This window comes from Wallemia mellicola (assembly GCF_000263375.1).
Source record: "Wallemia mellicola CBS 633.66 unplaced genomic scaffold WALSEscaffold_3, whole genome shotgun sequence".
Lineage (NCBI taxonomy): Eukaryota > Fungi > Basidiomycota > Wallemiomycetes > Wallemiales > Wallemiaceae > Wallemia > Wallemia mellicola.
The window spans coordinates 490635-506037 of record NW_006531960.1 but is presented as its reverse complement, the minus strand read 5'-3'; the positions used below and the strand labels follow the sequence as shown (position 1 = coordinate 506037).

At 38.3% G+C, this 15403-nt stretch overlaps 12 protein-coding genes across 12 annotated transcripts; 4 read left to right on the top strand and 8 right to left on the bottom strand.

Moving 5' to 3' along the window:
- The first annotated feature begins 216 nt into the window (after window positions 1-216).
- WALSEDRAFT_43500 (ribosomal protein L22e) lies at window positions 217-1748 on the top strand. Its single transcript, XM_006956717.1, has 3 exons — window positions 217-241; window positions 289-1489; window positions 1537-1748. The coding sequence occupies exons 1-2, from the start codon at window positions 239-241 to the stop codon at window positions 652-654; spliced, it is 369 nt and encodes a 122-aa protein (XP_006956779.1). The 5' UTR covers window positions 217-238; the 3' UTR covers window positions 655-1489; window positions 1537-1748.
- Window positions 869-1836, bottom strand: WALSEDRAFT_15571 (alpha/beta-hydrolase; the record flags this gene model as incomplete). Its single annotated transcript, XM_006956450.1, has 2 exons — window positions 869-1489; window positions 1537-1836. 2 exons carry the CDS (start codon window positions 1834-1836, stop codon window positions 869-871), a joined length of 921 nt encoding a protein of 306 aa, XP_006956512.1.
- Window positions 1837-2063: 227 nt separating this feature from the next.
- On the bottom strand, window positions 2064-2778 carry WALSEDRAFT_15719 (DUF887-domain-containing protein; the record flags this gene model as incomplete). Its single annotated transcript, XM_006956455.1, has 2 exons — window positions 2064-2331; window positions 2375-2778. Coding segments are annotated over 2 exons (672 nt in total), but the record flags the coding sequence as incomplete, so codon positions are not given.
- A 501-nt stretch (window positions 2779-3279) lies between these two features.
- On the bottom strand, window positions 3280-4005 carry WALSEDRAFT_8537 (hypothetical protein; the record flags this gene model as incomplete). The annotated part of the gene is made up of 1 exon (XM_006956429.1): window positions 3280-4005. A coding segment is annotated over one exon (726 nt), but the record flags the coding sequence as incomplete, so codon positions are not given.
- Window positions 4006-4170: 165 nt separating this feature from the next.
- On the bottom strand, window positions 4171-5095 carry WALSEDRAFT_59592 (DNA-binding protein; the record flags this gene model as incomplete). The annotated part of the gene is made up of 4 exons (XM_006956716.1): window positions 4171-4617; window positions 4661-4943; window positions 4988-5014; window positions 5064-5095. Coding segments are annotated over 4 exons (628 nt in total), but the record flags the coding sequence as incomplete, so codon positions are not given.
- A 169-nt stretch (window positions 5096-5264) lies between these two features.
- WALSEDRAFT_62762 (hypothetical protein) lies at window positions 5265-5949 on the top strand (the record flags this gene model as incomplete). Its single annotated transcript, XM_006956715.1, has 3 exons — window positions 5265-5318; window positions 5372-5453; window positions 5507-5949. 3 exons carry the CDS (start codon window positions 5265-5267, stop codon window positions 5947-5949), a joined length of 579 nt encoding a protein of 192 aa, XP_006956777.1.
- Window positions 5950-6001: 52 nt separating this feature from the next.
- On the bottom strand, window positions 6002-7228 carry WALSEDRAFT_59590 (multifunctional beta-oxidation protein). The gene is made up of 5 exons (XM_006956714.1): window positions 7139-7228; window positions 6889-7092; window positions 6746-6844; window positions 6630-6700; window positions 6002-6583 (listed from the first exon to the last, which is right to left on the bottom strand). The coding sequence occupies exons 1-5, from the start codon at window positions 7212-7214 to the stop codon at window positions 6104-6106; spliced, it is 930 nt and encodes a 309-aa protein (XP_006956776.1). The 5' UTR covers window positions 7215-7228; the 3' UTR covers window positions 6002-6103.
- A 133-nt stretch (window positions 7229-7361) lies between these two features.
- On the bottom strand, window positions 7362-8438 carry WALSEDRAFT_50337 (DUF125-domain-containing protein; the record flags this gene model as incomplete). Its single annotated transcript, XM_006956713.1, has 3 exons — window positions 7362-8082; window positions 8128-8320; window positions 8375-8438. The coding sequence occupies 3 exons, from the start codon at window positions 8436-8438 to the stop codon at window positions 7362-7364; spliced, it is 978 nt and encodes a 325-aa protein (XP_006956775.1).
- Window positions 8439-8769: 331 nt separating this feature from the next.
- Window positions 8770-10301, top strand: WALSEDRAFT_59589 (hypothetical protein). The gene is made up of 7 exons (XM_006956712.1): window positions 8770-8888; window positions 8933-9083; window positions 9133-9328; window positions 9375-9534; window positions 9582-9739; window positions 9789-10083; window positions 10130-10301. Exons 2-7 carry the CDS (start codon window positions 8957-8959, stop codon window positions 10238-10240), a joined length of 1047 nt encoding a protein of 348 aa, XP_006956774.1. The 5' UTR covers window positions 8770-8888; window positions 8933-8956; the 3' UTR covers window positions 10241-10301.
- A 225-nt stretch (window positions 10302-10526) lies between these two features.
- Window positions 10527-13330, bottom strand: WALSEDRAFT_31481 (V0/A0 complex, 116-kDa subunit of ATPase). Its single transcript, XM_006956711.1, has 4 exons — window positions 13283-13330; window positions 11012-13233; window positions 10750-10964; window positions 10527-10702 (listed from the first exon to the last, which is right to left on the bottom strand). Exons 1-4 carry the CDS (start codon window positions 13305-13307, stop codon window positions 10615-10617), a joined length of 2550 nt encoding a protein of 849 aa, XP_006956773.1. The 5' UTR covers window positions 13308-13330; the 3' UTR covers window positions 10527-10614.
- A 46-nt stretch (window positions 13331-13376) lies between these two features.
- WALSEDRAFT_67650 (hypothetical protein) lies at window positions 13377-14862 on the top strand. The gene is made up of 2 exons (XM_006956710.1): window positions 13377-13560; window positions 13613-14862. Exons 1-2 carry the CDS (start codon window positions 13388-13390, stop codon window positions 14688-14690), a joined length of 1251 nt encoding a protein of 416 aa, XP_006956772.1. The 5' UTR covers window positions 13377-13387; the 3' UTR covers window positions 14691-14862.
- WALSEDRAFT_59588 (hypothetical protein) lies at window positions 14839-15379 on the bottom strand. Its single transcript, XM_006956709.1, has 5 exons — window positions 15289-15379; window positions 15093-15243; window positions 15031-15049; window positions 14953-14985; window positions 14839-14907 (listed from the first exon to the last, which is right to left on the bottom strand). The coding sequence occupies exons 1-5, from the start codon at window positions 15357-15359 to the stop codon at window positions 14894-14896; spliced, it is 288 nt and encodes a 95-aa protein (XP_006956771.1). The 5' UTR covers window positions 15360-15379; the 3' UTR covers window positions 14839-14893.
- Window positions 15380-15403: the final 24 nt, after the last annotated feature.

Here is a 15403-nt window from a genome sequence, read left to right as displayed (position 1 = left end):
CCTTGCTTCACGTTAACTATATCACAGCTTCTATCATCGTAACTCCTTGGAAGGTAAATCTTTATCTTATGAGGAGTTGTATAAGTAATATCACTAGAAGGTGTATTACCTAATGACCAAGCTTTAGATTTATTTCCACCCCAAACAAGTTTGAATTCTAATTCCATTTTTGATTTTTATTGCACTTCAAGGAAGAAGAAATTCAAGTGCTTCTTTACGAAGTTTATCAATTAACAAAATGGTAAATAAATAATAATAAATATAGTGCTTTTAATAACATCCCACCAGCCAAAAGCTGCCGCCGCTAAGCCACAACACAAGTTCGTTCTCGACTACTCAAAGCCAGCCGAAGATAAGGTTTTCGACGGTCAAGCTTTCGAGCAATACTTGGTTGAGAGAATCAAGGTTGAAGGCAAGACTGGTCAACTCGGTGACAACGTCAAGGTTCAACGCTCAGGCGACAAATTGATCGTCACCTCACAAATCCCATTCTCAAAGCGTTACCTCAAGTACTTGACAAAGAAGTACCTCAGAAAGCAACAACTTAAGGAATGGTTAAGAGTTGTCGCTACCGCTAAGGACACCTACGCACTCAAGTTCTACTCAGTTGACTTCCCAGGTGCAGAGGAAGACGAAGCTTCTGATGAAGAGTAAACGTCTTTATATGCCATAGCGGGATAAACTTCGTCTTTGGGTTTTTGCGAGCGTCCCAAATTTTGTTAAGCTTGTAATTATTTCCTGGGCGACATTCCCAGAATATACATAAATTTACAAAAAAACAATATATTATACAATGATTGGTTTCTCATTTCCGAATTCCCATTTAAAACAGTCGATGCAATCTTCTGGAGGGTTTGTTAGAATGCCGTTATGATTTAACTGCCCACAAACCTTCAGCTTCCGGTTTGGGTACATAGACAACTCCATCGTCATCTTTCCATTCATGTTCAAGTATTTCATTTATGACGGTCGCGATACGATGATGACGTAGATCAACTGCCCATCCAAACTTACTAACGGTATCATATACAATAGACAATCCGGTATGACATCTAGTTTCCATTGCGAAACCTGCAGCATTACATGGTGATAACATACCATTACATGTACCCTCTGCAACCGGATCTGCTGTGTGGTATACGTGATAGACACCTGATAATTCAGCTGGTGGTTGTGGTAAATGTAAACGTTGTGATGGTAATCTATCACCTGGTGCTTCGAATGTCACCGATGGTACACCGAATGTCAAACCAAGCATACTAGCTAATGCACCACCTAAACTATGTCCAGTTATCCAGATATTAGAATCTGGGAACATATAAGAAACGTTATTGTAAAGGTTCGTAGCTACTGGGTAATAAACTGATTCCTTTTCTATACTCGTTTCGAGACATTCTTCATGGCATTGCCAACCACCGTTATAGCAATCGCAAACTGGTGTCCATGTCCAGCTAACTCTTGCGCAACAACAACTGAATAGTAGGTTATCCTTATAGAGAGGGTTAGTTATATAACGCGTGAAGGATAAAACCATACGTTGAATTTGTCATTTTTTGAAGATGGTCCACCACCACCAATTAATCCTGCTGATGTACCCTTTATCGCAATAACAACAGTTTTCTTATCAGGAGTACTAAATATATGACCTCGTAATCCATCATCATCCTTTTTCCAGCCAAATGATATTACTTCACCACTGAAATGCTTTGAAGGTTCTATCCACTCATCGCTACCTTGTTTAATGTATGCGTTTGAAGTCATCTGAGCGAGTTGTAAAAGTGTATGCCTGTCAGTGACGTCGGGCATTTCAACAGGGATATCATCAAATATACCCATTGTTGATAAATCTAATGGATTCCTTGGTCTCCGTATCTTTCTTATATGTGTTTTGAAGGGTATATCACGATACCTATGATCAGAATTACTCCAGCCCCTTAAAAGATAGCTTTCAATTGAAGAATGTGTTGATTTTATATATAAAACAATAGTAAGTATTACTATCAAACCGCTAATTAAAATCCTCATCATCGATGTACGTAATGAAAGAACAAAAGATAAGGAATTTATAATCTAGAATACATTCTCTTTATTTTCTTCATCATTTTATAAAACCAATTAAGATTTAGGATATTGAGTGTAATATTACCAGCTACGTATACAGCTGCAAGACTTTTAGGAAAGCTATTTTGATGTTCAACGATAGTTTTGTAGAATATGTATGACATATAACCCCCGAATGCAATTCTAGCTGTAAAAAATGATAAAGTCAGTGCTATTCCATTCACGATCTGCGACCGTGAATTCTTATAACCTTCAATTCTATCCATAAACCTGGAATATATTAGAATCGAGGATGATATAGAAGCGCACATACCAATTTATGTTAACGAAAGGTGTTGATGCTTCCCATAACAAAAATGCTGGTCCAATATTCATAAAAACTGGCCTAAATGTCCATAGGTATGCTGAGAAGCTGACTAATGCGTGTACGAGATAAACAGGTTGCCTCGTTCTTACGTCGTGTAAGGCATCCCATAGGAAATATCCCAGAGAAAATGCGTGTATATTCCCAATTAGACTGTCATAGCCGTAAAGTGTATCCGTGAGAGCTATGGGTGATTTATAGAGAGCGTATCCAGCAGCTGGAGCTATCAAAAGTGAGTGTACGAGTGAGACAGTATGTGCGTTCCAATCTAATTTTTGATTTTTATCTAATTTCTCATACGTTGCACTCAAATAACGTTCTGAAATTAAGTGACTGATTGCTGAGACACCAAAGCAACCAATAAAGCAAACAGTGAATGGTGCTTATATTACGTTATAAGTAATTTTAATAAACTTTCTAATAACCTACGCAAATGTCCGGAGAAATGCCTCGGGAGGAGTCCCACAAAAGACATCATCATAGTAGAGATAAGAAAACGTCATTAAGATGTGATGTATAACTTAAAAGAAAATATTACATGGTGAGTTGGTATAAATGTCAATAGACCAGTTAATTAAGTTATGCTATGTAAGTTATGCGATTATACGTGATTACTTTAGTATCGTGTTGTTTGATATTTTTGATATTGATCATCTCCGTGTATGCTAATGCTTGAATGCTTTTATATCACATTGTGATTATGCCAATCCTTTTAAATTGTTTAATCAAAACACTGACATTCAGGACTGCCAGCCTCGGCTTTACCACCACATTTCTCTGGATCGCTGAAATCCGGGCGGTTACCTAAGAGTTATGGTTAGCTTATAATTATAAGTATGCAAATACTGCAACATACAGTCAAAGATAATTGGCCAAGAACGCTCTAATGAGTGACCAATGAATGGGTTAGATGGGTCATTCTTAGACATAAACCACCAGGGCGTCTCAGAGTGGATTGGATCATCAGCTGGTGCTTCAAGCATGCTTAGGATATCTGCATATTTACTATATGGATTGTTCAGAATTCTGTCTTGCGATACCATAAATTGACCGGCCCAAGTAACTAATTGAGTTTCATCTTCTGGACATTCAGTATTTGTAAATAATTGCCAAATAGTTTTCATTTGTGGTAAAGTATGTCCCTCTGATACGCCGCAGCTACCAGGTACGTAAGGTCCCAAACTAATATAACCTGTATCCACATTAATGTGATCCAATCTATCATACATAATCCAATGCCATGCAGGATGTGGTTGTAAGAACAAAGTTTTATCTGCCAAGATTTCATCGGTTTGGTTGTTGAGATCGTCCGGAAATATTGTCGCTTTGTATCTTTGTGTAATGTGATGCAAATAAGTTGCGCCTTCTCTACCGATGTTAGGAAGGTAAGCAACGTTATCGACGATTTTGTTTAGTTGCTTGTGTAAAATTGGAGAGTGTGCCTCGTTTTTAACGTAGACTGTATCAGTAATTCTAAACTTCCAGTGTAATTTCTGTCTAACTAGATTTGAAAATCTACTAAACTCGTCTAAATCCTCATCGTAGTAGCTGTAAACAATCTCGAGAGTTGGTCTAGATATCAGAACTAACGATATCTTATAGGCAATAATGGATAAAAGGGTGAGTATTAATCCGATAAAGAACTTCTTAAAGTAGGATTTGCTGTTGTAGGTTTTAGATTTTGAAGGTGGAGTGTTCTTTTTATCTACATAATCATAATCGGTTAAAGGTGGTGTTAATGGGGGTGAGTGTATATACTTTGGTGAGAAAGTATATTGAGTTTTGTACATCACCCTTGATTGTCACCGTTGATGAGAATGTAAATGCGCAGACAGCCTCGAATGGCGACTTCCATTTATAGATAAGTGTCAAAATAAAAAATAAACTGTCAATTAAATTCCTTAATTTATTTATATTCTGTCTCTTGACATAATAATTGTAGATTTAATATACCAGTATCGATCGCTCGAACTGGAATGATATCTTGGCTGTCTTTAGTGTGATTATTATTTCTAGTAATCCATTCGGAGCTATTATTCATTTCGCTAGACTGCCGCAATTCTAATTGTACACTAAATGTTAAATCTTCTTCCTCTTTCAGCGGTTCTAACATAGCATCTAAAGTTGATAGTCTCACCAAGATCGACCTAGCGTAGACGCCTACTTGATCATGCGCAAGTGCATCTTGGAAACTGTATATTATCAACTAAGATACGTCCTTGTTATTCTACTCACCTCGTATCTTTCAGATGATCTTCTATATCGTCTATTCGTTTGTCTATTCTGAAGATGAACTTCTCAAATGGAATATCGTATTTGTTCTTTATGATAACAATTATGTTCTCCACTTTATCTTGCTTTATTTGTTCAATGACGCTTTCAACTAATGACGTAATATAACTTTGTACTGCCGGTACTCTAGACTTGTAAACTATAGCGCCCCATTTTTGCTTTCGCTCGAAGGTGAATTGTGGGTAGACCTGTCTAATGTTCAGTATTGTGTGTATGGATATCTCAACTGAAGTTATAATTAGAGGTGATAGAGTAGAGAACTGGACATACGAATATCAGAAATAAGTTTAATGTTATCTATAAAAGTACATTAGTTGCTTTACTTCTCTTATTACGTTAGATTCACCGTTATAGCTTAATCTTCTTTCTGAAGTCATCAAAGACCCGTATAAAGCGAATAAAGCGGTAAAACTGAGGAATAAATTTTTAAATTTTTTAATAGTGTTCTTCCGTATACCTTGAATTATCTAGTAGTTTCTATATCATAGCCCCTTCCATTGCCGTAATTCATCCGCGGTTCCTCAGAAATTTACTCCCAACAGTGAATATGACCGACTCAGCGCCAACTTCACCATCAAAGCAAATTCCAAACCCAATGGACGTTAGTATAATCCACATTAATTCCGATCACTTTCGCTAACTATCATATCCCAGTCTGTACAGACTCACCTCGATAAAGAGGAAGTACACTCCGTTATTGGTACACCAGCTCAACCAAATGACAACAAAGTCCTCAGTACGTTTAATTTTTCCCTCACTTATTCTTCCCCTGACTGTCTACTCTTCTAGTCGGTTGGAAAAACTCCCCAGACGGTAACAAGGCTTTAGAACACTACCTTAACAAGCTCGCTAAGCCACAAGACCACGTCATTCTTTTGGTCGTTCTCCCTACAACTCTCTTCAAATCTTCCGGATTTGGTACCGATGACAAAAAAATGGAGAGAAAAGCTCTCAGAGACTTAAGAGAACATGCTCAACAGTTAGCATCCGAAAAGATCAAGCTTATTGAAGCAAAAGGTGCTACTGCTTCCTTGGAGATCGTTCACGGTGAACGTAGATACGTCATCGAGTGGCTCGCGCTCAGACGTAAAGTTGACCTCATCATTCTCGGACGTAAAAAGGCACATGCTCCAGCTAAGGGTCTCTCAAAGGTCTTCCTTGGTCACCCAATTGGTTCAACTGTCCAACACGTCCTTCACAAGGTTAGCGTTCCTGTTTTAGTCGTCAACTAAACAAAAGTCACGGATTTCTTTAATGAATAAAGTCTTATTATCTTCTCATTTTACACTTTTAATTACTTCTTATATGTAAATACATGCCTTCTTTGTCTTAATTTCGACTACAAGAAAGTATACAGCTTATTTTTACAATCATCATCATAGCAATTTAGAGTTTGGAATGGCGTGGTTTGCGTAGCTTGGCGTAACCTTTACCAAGTACTGTCTTCCCATTCTGTGTTTCGTTCTTCATCTCGAATACACATTCTTCGTCGCTTACTTTCCAAATATGCGTGCTGAGTTTATCACCTGGAATGACTGGTGATGTGAATCTACAGCCGATAGCTTCGATTGAAAGTTGGTCACCATCGCCAACTGCACCGACTAATGCTCGAGCAGCTATACCGAAGGTGGCTAAACCATGTAAAATCGGCTTCTTAAATCCAGCCATTTTAGCCATAGATGGGTCGACGTGTAAAGGATTATAATCACCTGATAACCTGTAAACAATTGCTTGTTCTTCTGTTGTTAAATCGCTAACGACATGATCTGCTGCACGCTCTGGTTTTGGTTTGGCTTGCGGTGAAACAGCGATTGCTTTCGAGAATTGTTTACCGGTTGCTTTGGCACCGACGTTGAAAGTTGATGACTATGGTGTGTTATTAATTTGTTTAAACAAAAATACTAATACCCACAAACATTCTAGCATATGCTTCGCCTTTTCCATCAACCAAGACAGATTCTGTGTCGACGACGATTCCTTTCGCTTGAAATGAAATTCAGATATGCTTCTAAGAAACAATCCACCCACGATTTTCATTCACGCCAACGATGCGCTTCTTTATGTGGAAATTTCTGTCTGTACTGTTAACCGGGAGTGGTTTGATAAGTTCACAATATTGTGCGCCATCTGAATTTATATAAGATTTAGGCTTTCCATCAATATAGACTCACGTAATATTCTTGTTGGATCCATATCAGGTAATCCAGGTACACTCCCACCGGATTTTGAAGCGAATTCAACAAAATCTACGACGTCGTTACTGTCACCTTTGAAGTTGAGAACTACGGGGTATGTAGGGAATGCATTGAAATTTTCATCGTTCTCATATATTTGTCCTATATCGCCAGCTTTGGCGCCAATTCCAACGGCATATACTGCATATTGTGAGATATATCATTAAGGAATAAGATATAGACAAACACAATAAATCTCTTGTATTCCAGTTGACTGGTTGATCTTCAAATTTGTAATTTAATGCTTTCTCCATTCTTATCATATGATGACAGTACCGGGAAAGGTGTCTACTCTATTGATAACCGGTGAAAACTATAAAATCTAATGTAAAATCTAATACGAACTGTACAAGCGGGTTTATAATATGTAAAGCGAAATAACTTATGATAATGTATAAATAAAATGCAAATTAGCGTGTGTCGAAGGCCTTAACGAGACCATAGGCAGATCCAGCAGCGAGTGCACCAACAACAAGCATGGAAATACCACCATAGAGGTATCCACCGAAACCACCTGTACCACCGGTGTAATATTGTTTCAGAATACCGAATGTGAACAAGACAAAGCTTGTAACAAGGATTGAAATTTTGAATGCTTCATGCGCTTCGCTGATGAAAAAGAATGGGAGCAATGGCCACATACCACCAATTGCATATCCCATTCCAACTGTTATAGCTGACTTAATAAGCTTAGATGTTGGGACTTCTTCAACTCCTTCGCCATATTTGAGCAAAAATGCTGTCAAACCAAATTCATCTGACCATCTCAAGTCTCCTTCTTCAGGTGTATGCAATTGTGTTGGTTTTTTGGCAAATTTTTCTATTAAACTTCTCAAGAATGAAGATGGCGCTTGTGCTGGTGCTGGTGGTTCTAGCTTGGTGAGACTTGTAGTGACTTCATTTGAGATTTCTTCTGATAAACCGACTGAACCGAGCACGTCATGAACTTCTCTTTCCATTTCACCGGCGCACGAGCGAGCAACTCTCTGTCTAGTGACTCTACGGAGATATTTGAAGTGGTTCATTTCAGCTTCTGCAGCGAGATAACCACCCAAACCCATACTAATTGCACCTGCAACTATTTCACTGAGACCACCGAGAATAACGAGCTTAGAATCACCCAATCCAGCTCTAGTGGGATGTTAGGCTTACTATTTAGGAGGTTATAATACTCACAATCCAGCCACGAGTGCAGGTGGTACTGCCAAACCGTCACTCAAACCAATAATAGCATCCTTGACGAAATCTGGATCAATCAGGTTGCGCTCATCATCACCCTTGAGTTCTCTGCAGCAGACTCCACGTGCATGCTTATCACATTTACCTGGAGAGCTACTCTCAGCATAGGTTTCCTCATCTGAGCTCGTTGCTCTTGTTTGCCATACAGGGTTTGATTCATTTCTTTCGCGTACTTGTTGACTACGCTTTGGTAGTTTGTTACTAAGGCATGAGCCACCGCAGCAGTTTTCTGGATTTTGACAGACCATCTTCTTCGTAGTTCTTTGATAAGAAGAAGCGCGTCGAATAATATTACCGAAATTAGTAAAGAATGAATTAGTGAATCTGTGAACGTGATTATCGTGATTATTTAGTTATTTGTATATTTAATACTGAAAGCTCTATATCATGTGTCTGATTTAGTTTGTAAGCATTTCTTATATCAATAAGTCGATCAAGTCAGTTAAGTAATCTGATATGGCGTTATACTCTCATATATAAGTAATGTACTATATGCACCAACAAGTTATCTACTTTATACACTTATATATAATGACACCCTTTGATCACTATCTATGAACTTATTCACATCAGGTGCATTTTCAAATAAGCACAATGAGCTCATAAAGCAGCTAGAAGAGAGTGACCTGGATAGCTCAGAGCCAAAGCAAATAAAGAGAGATATACAAACGCAGCTATCCCGACAGAATCTGTCATCTGTGCGTACGTCATTACTTTCTGGCGACACTAACAACAAATGAAGAGCAAATTAGCAGAATACTTAGTAATGCTAATGAATGCGGATTTATACGACTCTTATATTGATTCTCAGGGGGTCTACAATATGGAAAATGCATTATACAGCGCTATATCCTTAATTGAACGCTGTACGACAATAGAAGAGAGTAGAATTGGTACGTTTTTACCACAAATATTATTTCTCCTTTTGATAGACAACGGAAGGATACCTCTACCTTACTTTACACGCACCGCGAGTTGGAGAATGGAATGTCATGTTGGTCAACACTCTAAAGAAAGACCTCGAAAGCGAAAGCGATGCGAGAATCCTACTCGCTGTGACATTTCTCATCCACAAGCCTTTCATGGAGGTCATTCCGGCTGTTAACTTGACTTTGCTTCAGCTCTTATCACATAATAGGTGGGTACTAGATTGATTCTGTACTTTCGATTAAGCTTTATGCAAGGAGGTTTGTTCGGCTACGTGTCGCAAATGCTATATCACAACTTATTGCTATATCGGATGACGGTGGGCTGTTTGACAGTGACGCGCTGATGAAGTTTGTCAAGGAAGACACAAGTGAATGCCTGCAGAATATTAAATTAGACTTGATGGATAAGGTGAATGTCGGTGTCGCAATACGTTAATTGTTTCTTATCTAATCGACACATAGAAATATCAGAATAATGATAGTACATTTCATGATGTAGACATACAACAGCTAGAGACACTCATTGAAGGGAGCGAAGATGTCATATTGCGTCGTCCTGTATATGTCCTCAAAATATTAAGAAACATCAGTGTAAATGCCACTACACTAGGCAATACCAGGTGGGCATAATGTTTATACTCCTAATTTTGAGCTAATGTGATACTGAAGTATATCTAATATTCTGGTGAAATTATTACGGCAAGTCAGAGAAACTTCTTCTCCATACAAACATGCTATCGGACTCGAAATACTAAAACACGCCCGAGAAATTCCTACCGAAGTGCGCTCATATATTGAAAATCTAATCAACAACAAAACGGCGAATACTCCAAACTACAGATATGCAATTTTGGCCCAATTATTGGTCATACCTGGCGACGTCGCCAATAAGATTCTTGGTGAGAAGGAAAGCTTGTATGTTATGGATACGCTCGAAAATCAAGACGTGACTTTAAGAAAAAAGGTGAGTAGAATATCCTGACTTGGGTTAAACTCATATAAGTTCGCAGGCATTGCAACTCCTTGGACATATTGACATGAACACACTTAAACAGTATCATCAGATGTTATTACAAGTAGGTTCGCAATTAGCAAGCGAATGTGAAGAATATTTACGCTGAAAATTTTGTACATTATGTAAAGTAGATTGTCTTTTATAATAAGACTATTGTTTATGTCCTCACCTTTTATCTCTGTGTTTGTCATAACGTAGAATTCTAGTACAAATTGTATCATTAGAGTATAATTAAATGATAGCTATCTTGAAAGTTCGGTATGTATGCTTATTAACAAGACAAGATAGTGATAGTGCCAAGTGAGCGTTTCCCATACATGTTAGAGAATGGCACACCGCTGCAATCCTATCTTAATGATATTTTTCATATTTGTAAGTAGAAAATGTTGTATATTATGTAATAGAGTTATTGATTTTGGTATAATTTTATAACAAAAAGAAATTAAAAGATTGAATAATAAAGATTTAAATTAATGAATGTTAAAAGTTCTCTAGATCGATTGGTTCGAATTTCAATGGCTCAAATGCGTATCCTTCTGCTTTGTAATGCTTTCCATTAGCTTCGACCCTGGAGTAGTAATGTTAGACAAAACCTTGTATAAAGAAGTTACTCACCAATGGAGACGTAAGGCGTGAAGGAAAGCTGACATTCCTTCCATCATACATAAGATAGCCACTGTCAAGATGAACCAGAATGTACCAGACAATGCTAATGCTATTATACCCGTCAATCCGCTGCTATCTAATGCAGGTTCGAGGATCATGTTCCATAAAACTTCACTCAATTGAGCATGTGCTAATGACAGAGCCCAAAGACGAAGATAAGAAGCCTGTTTAGTTACTTAAATTAAATCACGAAGATTACTATGAAACTCACTGTATTTGAGATACAACCCAATACGAATTCAATCGTATGAATAATTTGATGAATTGCGACATCTCCAAGTTCAAATTCATGCTCATCATGTCCGTCAACATCACCAGATTCACTTGCAGCGGACGAACGAAGATCGTGACCAGCATCTTCATCAAGCGAAAGCCTATGATCGTCGTTAACGACAGTTCCATAACCTGCGCCCTTCGTTCTTTGATGTTCCTTCCACTCCAAGTATGGTTTCGCTACGAGCATCCAAGGAACACAAACAAAAGCAACTAGAAGAAGTACTAATTGGATGAAACCTTGACCCTTAAACAATTGATCTTTTGGATCGAGTTTTCCTGGACTGAGGAACATATAGATTAACATATTCAATAATCCTGGTGGACCATTGCTTGAATTGTTCCAATCAGTGCACCACTTGATTATAATACAGAGAACGAGATAACCGAAAATTGAATTCAAGAATAGAATTTGCGGTAACCATTCAGCTAATATATATTGCGGCTTCTTTTCACGTAGATAGTTTGGAATGTTTAAACAGATCGCGAATGACATATGAATGACACCAATCACGATTGACATTTTCATTTTCATTGAATTCGTAAAGACTAAACTATTCTCACTACCATGCCATGCTGGATCCAAACCAAAGATGTATGGATCCCTAACTTTTTCTGCGATGACTGAACCTTGATCCGGTGATGGTGCTGGGAATTCGAATGAAGATGTGAATATATGAAGACTGCGACTGAACATATCATTATAGAGTAGTCCAGTATAGATTGAAAATGCACCCATTAGTAAAATAATGTAACGACCACCGAAAATAGTTTCTGTCATTTCGTCTAATTTCTTTTTCATGAGTTTCTTTTCAAAGTAGACCATGCCTAAAGCTGTAAGGAAAACTAAAATACCATGTCCGATGTCACCAAACATAACAGCGAACAAGAATGGAAAGGTAATGATTGTGTATAAACCTGGATTTACTTCTTGATATGTAGCGATACCGTAGGCGTCAACAATATTTTGGAATCCTTGTGTGAACTTGTTTGTACGGTGATATGTTGGTGGCATACGTTTGGCCTTGATTTCATCAACGATCGGTGGAACGTTCGAACCAACATTAGATGATGCTCTCCTTAAAGCTTGCTGAACGGCTATAATTTCATGTGATGGTACCCAGCCTTCAGCTAGCAATGTACGATGTCTGTCATCGTAGTGGAACAAGTTGAGAGTTGCGTATACAGTCTTCTCTTTTCTGACAATTGATGACCAGGTTGCCACATCAGTCGCAATAGCTGCTAACTCTGAACGACGTGATTGAGCAGTGTGGTATAAAACTGTATGTATATCCTCTATTTGTTGATTTAGACCACTCAAAGCTTCAGTGCGGCGTTCTGAATTTGAGGAAACTGGGAAGGTTGCGGCACCCATACCTTCACCAACCTTTCTTATCTTGTTGAGTAATTCCTGGCCATCTGCGAAAATGATGAATACCGATTTTTTAGGATTTTCTTCCGAACTTGCACCATAAGGTAAAGTGATTTCCTGCATGTCAGTGTGGTTCATGTAGAGGTTACCCCTTAAAACTCTCCATAAAATGCGTTCGAAAGTGGCTAACTTTGATCTGTCGATCGTACCAACGACGAAATCCAATTCGAAGTTGGCAAAGTGACTAGTTTCAGATTGATTGTCGTTATCAAGTAATGGTCTGCTATCGTCGTGCATACTAACGTCGTCGAATGAGGATCTAATCTCATCACGGTAGCCATTTACGTTGTTGAAAAAGCTGGCTGTCTCTTTGAGGGCTTGTCTAGCTTCCTCTAGTTTGTAGCAATCGACAGAGAGCTTCTCGAAAGATTTGTTTAGTTGTGTGAGTCTGCCCTCGTGGTCAATAAGCTTATCGTCTATATCATCGATAAGCTGCGGACCATGATGTGGCCTGTCAAGTTCAATTGATTGATCGAGATCGAAATCGAGCTGAGATTCTATTTCCCTTATTTTTACGTTATCTCTGTAGATCTGTCCTATAAAGAAACGCAGTCTACGCTCCATCTCGTCAATCCTTCTGATCTCATTTGTGAAGCTACGTTGGAAGGGATTTAAATCTGGATTGAGATCTCTGAACTGTACCAATCCTAGATCTCCTAGATGGAGTACGCTGTCGTGAGCTATCTCAGTTGGGACGTAGAACTGAACGAGGCTCATGTCCTCAGATCCTGTAATATAATGTTAGCCTATATAATAAAATAAAAAATATAGACCGACTGAACAACGCCGGTGGCATCTCCATATGGTAATAATATATTGACCGCTCAAGAGGGCTATATACTCGATTCACAACAGCCAAGTGCTTAAAAATAAAAAATATAAATGGATGAATTTAAGATATTCATAAAAGATAATAATTTAGAACTAGCACAAGATGATATTGACGACAAGACTTTTATGGCAATTTGCGGTATTTTAGTAATAAACAACAATAAAGCTTTAAGCCCTTTGGAAATTGCCCATGAGCTACAGTCTAGGAATTGGAACGGTTTTAGGTACGTTCTTTTGCCACTCAAAAATATGCATCCTTTACTCACCTTTCTTTAGTGGCACAGCACCAGCGACAACGATCGCTAACCACATACGCAACCACTCGAGGAGGAGAAATGAATCGGCAAATTTAATCAGAAAGCATAAATTAACTGGTACAAAGTTAGATGAGAAGATTTTGCCTTACATCGGAAACAGAGCAAACAAAGGCGTCGTTTATTTCTTAAATGGCGCTCTTACTGGCTATAAGAGCCCTTGGGAGGCTGCAGGTGTTAACGACCCATATGCGCCTGCAACTAGTTCATCTACACCTTCTTCAGCTTCAGACTCTAAATCCTCTTCATCAAATAAGAGAAGAAGTTCAGAGAGGATAAATCAACCGAGAAAGTCGCGTAGATCAGAAGTATTTCCTCTATCTCCCGCTCAAAGTGACAATGAAGAGAAGCCACCGACACGTAGACTCAGATCAAATCATGTGGTCAACGATGATGATGTCAAGGATGTCAGCAATGTGGAAAACGTTAGAAGTTCCAAACACGATGATGGCCTAGAAGATGTCAAGAATATTAAATTGGAACAGACCGTTGTCAAACCAGAGCCATTCGAACCGTCAGAGATTTCCATTGAGGAAGTCGTAGATAAGCAAGAAGTTGAAAAGTCTCTACTTCAAGCACCAGCTGAATTTCCGACACGACCACCATCACCTGCACAATCTGAACGTGAGGATGAGGATGATTTTCACATCTCAATGATGAGTCCATCAGCAGAGACATTACCAGCTGTTGAGAAAGATGAAATCGAATCAAAAAATGATAACTCAAATCAAACTAATAAAACAAACGATATAGCTAACTTATCATCACTCGAGAAAGAATTGGATGAGCTATCACCAATTTCTAATGAAATGGATTGCGTTGAATCCAAAGATAATGACTTTATATGCAATTTAGCAACACCACCACTTTCACCTAAATTATCAATTAATGAAGATTTACCAGTAGATGCACTTGATGAAATTGATACAATCTGGACTGAACAGGTTGATTATCGTCAAAGAAGACAAAGTGCAATTAATAAAACTTTACTCAATAGCTTGGACTATGTTGAATCAATCAGAGCTGCTGCAAGGCAGTAAGATTGATGTAATTTTACGACCTCAATTTGCTCAATATTTATTATACTAATGTATTCGAAAATCACCGCTCAATAACACCCAAATTCTTGTATTTGGCAAACCACAAGATTGTATAACAGGAAAAATCACAAATCAAATCAATTTCACAGTCATTTGATTTCATGTATAACAGTTAAACAGACAATCAATAATGCTTAATTATTTCAAGTTGTTAAGACTGTGTTGGTTTTTAGTTGTGTGAAGTCTGTATAGATATACTTACGCGTGAGTACGACATCGCCATGAAGTTTAGCCTGTATTGTTGAGTTAGATGTGTATACATACGATTATGTCTACTTATTAATGTAGATTTCGAGATCCTAATTGGATAAACAATATATAACTAGCGACATTTTTACCTACCAGATTGAGATCCAGTCGGAGACCCAAAGCATCGTCTTTATCTTTATCTTCATCTTCAGATTCTCTGCGTTGCTCGATGGGTCCACCGTGTTTGTCAGCAGTTAAATCTGTATGAGTCGATCCTATTGCTTGTCTACCAAGCTCGGCGTAGCTGGGGAGCGTAAATGAGCGCCATCAATATAACAGCTATGGATACCTTTCCATGAGACCACGATCGACTCTACTGACATCGATATTCTCAACCTCTTTGCCTTTTTCTTTTGCCATTACCGTTAATAACGACACTTGAAACCCCAAAATGCAGTCTGACT